Genomic DNA, 3348 nt, shown 5'->3' on the forward strand with positions numbered 1-3348 from the left:
TATAAAGCACTCTCCCTATAAGTTATCTACATTTGAGCTTAAATATACTTGTGAGTTATAATATTATTACATTTTGCATATAAAAGTTCAAGTCTCTAACCCAAATCACACACATGGTAAGTCATAAAAACAGGATTCATATCCAGATTCTCTAAGTCCAGAGCTATCCATTAGACACTAGCCTTGTTTGTACTACACATCTGCCACGTCTGAAAATCTTTCTCCTTTTTTTTTTAAGTAATTTATTCATTTCCCCATGTTTGGTGTACTAGACACATGTAGGGCTGTCCTTGAACTCTGATCCTTGTTTATCTTCATTGTTTATTGCTTTACCTCACATTGTCACCTACCATCCTCTCTTGCTCTGGAAACCCAGGTAAGTTGGAAAGATATAGAGCCCCTAATTGCACTGCATTATCTCCAGGCTTTGACTGACTCCCTGAGACCACATCTTGTCCTTTTGAAGGCAATGGATTGTCTCTTATGCAAAGTAGATGTAATGCATATTAGGATCAAGGCTGTCATCTTGGCCCATACATGATCTGAAACATCTGGCTAAGGCTGGCAGGTCATATACAATATTCATTCTCTTAAGAAGTTATTTTTATGTTTCTTTTATTCAACAGCTTCTGCTATTTGTCTTTTTCTGTAGATTAATGATCTTCAGTTTTTTCATGGGAACAGATAACCAGACTTGGGTGAGGGAGTTTATTCTCCTTGGCCTCTCCAGTGACTGGGACACTCAGATCTGCCTCTTTGTCCTGTTCTCGATCACATACATGGTGACAGTGCTGGGGAACTTCCTCATTGTTCTTCTGATCAGACTGGACAGCCGACTCCATACTCCCATGTATTTCTTTCTCACCAACCTCTCCCTTGTTGATGTCTCTTATGCTACAAGCATTGTTCCTCAGATGTTAGTGCATTTTCTTGCAAAACGTAAAGTAATCCCATATGTGAGCTGTGCAGCCCAGTTATTTTTCTCCCTGGGCTTGGGTGGAATTGAGTTTGTTCTACTGGCAGTGATGGCCTATGATCGCTATATGGCTGTGTGTGACCCCCTGAGATACTCGGTCATCATGCATGTAGGGCTCTGCACTAGGTTGGCCATTACATGCTGGGTCAGTGGCTCCATCAACTCTCTCATGCAGACCGCCATCACCTTTCAGCTGCCCATGTGTACAAACAACTTTGTTGATCACATATCCTGTGAAATCCTGGCTGTGATCAGGTTGGCCTGTGTGGACACCACCTCCAATGAGGTTGCAATCATGGTTTCCAGCATTGTGCTGCTGATGATACCTTTCTGCCTGGTTCTGTTGTCCTACATCAAGATCATCTCCACAATCCTACAGATCCAGTCCACAGAGGGAAGGAAGAAAGCCTTCCAAACCTGTGCCTCTCACCTCACAGTGGTTGTCCTGTGCTATGGTATGACCATTTTCACTTATATCCAGCCGGATTCCAGCCCCTCTGTCCTTCAGGAGAAGTTGATCTCTGTTTTCTATGCCATTTTGATGCCTGTGCTGAACCCTGTGATTTACAGTATAAGGAATAAGGAGGTGAAGGGAGCCTGGCAGAAACTACTAGGGCAATTATCTGGATTAATGTCAAAATTGGCAAGTTGATGAATCATGAGCATCACTTAGACAAAAGAGTTTTGCCTTTATGTTCTCCCAGTCAACTCAGATATGACGGGCATCAACTGCATTGCCCTGGCAACCAGGAAGGAGATGACGAAATGTGTTCTGGTGATGCTGGGTAGGAGGCTGAATAGTTAGGTTTGGGTGTGGGATGTGGGAGTATTTTATGTTCCCACAGCAGCATGTTTAGTGGAGTTAAGCACTGCTGTAATAGAACTTCCCAGCCTTACTCTCCATTCTTATGGCCTGAGAGTAGTGAAAAAAAATATGATTTACTGTTTTAATTTGTCACATTGCTTGTAATCATGGACCTATTCACGGATCTTACCTTGGACCACTGGTTCTTATGCATCCAAATTTTGTACTAAGTTATCATGTTTCCATTGGAAACAAAAGCAATTTCACATTTTAAACTCACTTAAAATAATGTGTGGCATATGTAGTCACATCCAGTAACTGTGAGTCACTCTTCTGAGGAGAGGGTTGCTATCAAGGCGGATTAAAATGCTTTTGTGCTGGACCTACGACACATGGACATAATGTGTTTGTCTGAGTGCTGGAGGTAACTCAGTGGAGAAGCATCAACTAAAGGTCCTGTTTTACACTGACAGAATATAACTAAAGGTGTTTGCACACAAGGCTATTACTGCCCAAGGAAAAGCTACTTTTCAAGTTTTTCTTCATAGTGTATAAACAGTTTGAGAGGAATTTTACTGCATATATAAGGGGCACTATTTACATGTTACAGCTGTCCTATCTCTGAAAATCCATAACTGCTTTTTCTGAGATTTACAAAATAACAAGCACATAAAATATGAAATAATGTATAAAACATCAAAGATGTGGTTATCTAAGAAAGGACACATTCTTCAGCCAAAGCCAATGAAAGATAAGATAACTCTAATACATATTTTGGGAATCAAGATAGTTCACTTGGCTGTGCTGAAGTCACTCCATAGTCTCCATATTGACTCTTTTCTCATCCCTCCTCCCACACATGACAGGGCCCTACTTGATCTTTGTAAATATACTGAGGTGAAATAGTCTGAGAGTGGACTGCACCTCTGAGAACAGGCCATAAGTAATGTAAAAGAGGAGGAATAAATAATTGTACGTGGATGATGAAGGGGAATGAGGAGAAAGAATTTGATAGTAGCTCATCTTCTCACTCCCATCAAGAAGCTTCAAAATCTTTTCCTTCTGTTGACTCTTCTTCAAGTCAGTTGATTTGCAGTTCTTCCATTTGTGAACTCACAAAATCTCAGGGTTTAAACAGTGTTGAAGATTCATACAATCCAAAACTCATTTGATATTTTAATTTTACCTTAAAAGTAATCTAATCCTAAATTTTGCGATACAGGCAGGCATCACCACAAGATGTCAATGCTGGGAGACTAAATTTCACTTGGTGTCAACTCAAGAAATGTTAATAGAGTGTCTACCTGTGTCAGTGACATTGAATGGTTCTTGAGACACAATAGTCACATATGATACAATCCTGACAAGGATATGACCGCATTGTAGGAATGACAGATGATGAAGCAATTAAAATGCATCGTCATAAGTGTCATAAAGAGAGTAAGCCTTTGGGTGATTGCAGAAGTCTTCCTGTATAAAAGGACCAGAGAAGGTCCAGCTGGAGGCCAGGAAAGTGAGAACAAGTGATCCAGGTGACAAGCAACTTGTGAAATGTGCTGAACTGGGA

The 3348-nt window shown here is 40.7% G+C and overlaps 1 protein-coding gene across 1 annotated transcript; it reads left to right on the forward strand.

Moving 5' to 3' along the window:
- Positions 1 to 674: 674 nt before the first annotated feature.
- Positions 675 to 1628, forward strand: LOC131422489 (olfactory receptor-like protein OLF3). Its single transcript, XM_058569816.1, has one exon. The coding sequence runs from the start codon at positions 675 to 677 to the stop codon at positions 1626 to 1628; it is 954 nt and encodes a 317-aa protein (XP_058425799.1).
- Positions 1629 to 3348: the final 1720 nt, after the last annotated feature.

This window comes from Diceros bicornis, chromosome 3 (genome assembly GCF_020826845.1).
Source record: "Diceros bicornis minor isolate mBicDic1 chromosome 3, mDicBic1.mat.cur, whole genome shotgun sequence".
In the NCBI taxonomy this organism is placed as follows: Eukaryota; Metazoa; Chordata; class Mammalia; order Perissodactyla; family Rhinocerotidae; genus Diceros; species Diceros bicornis.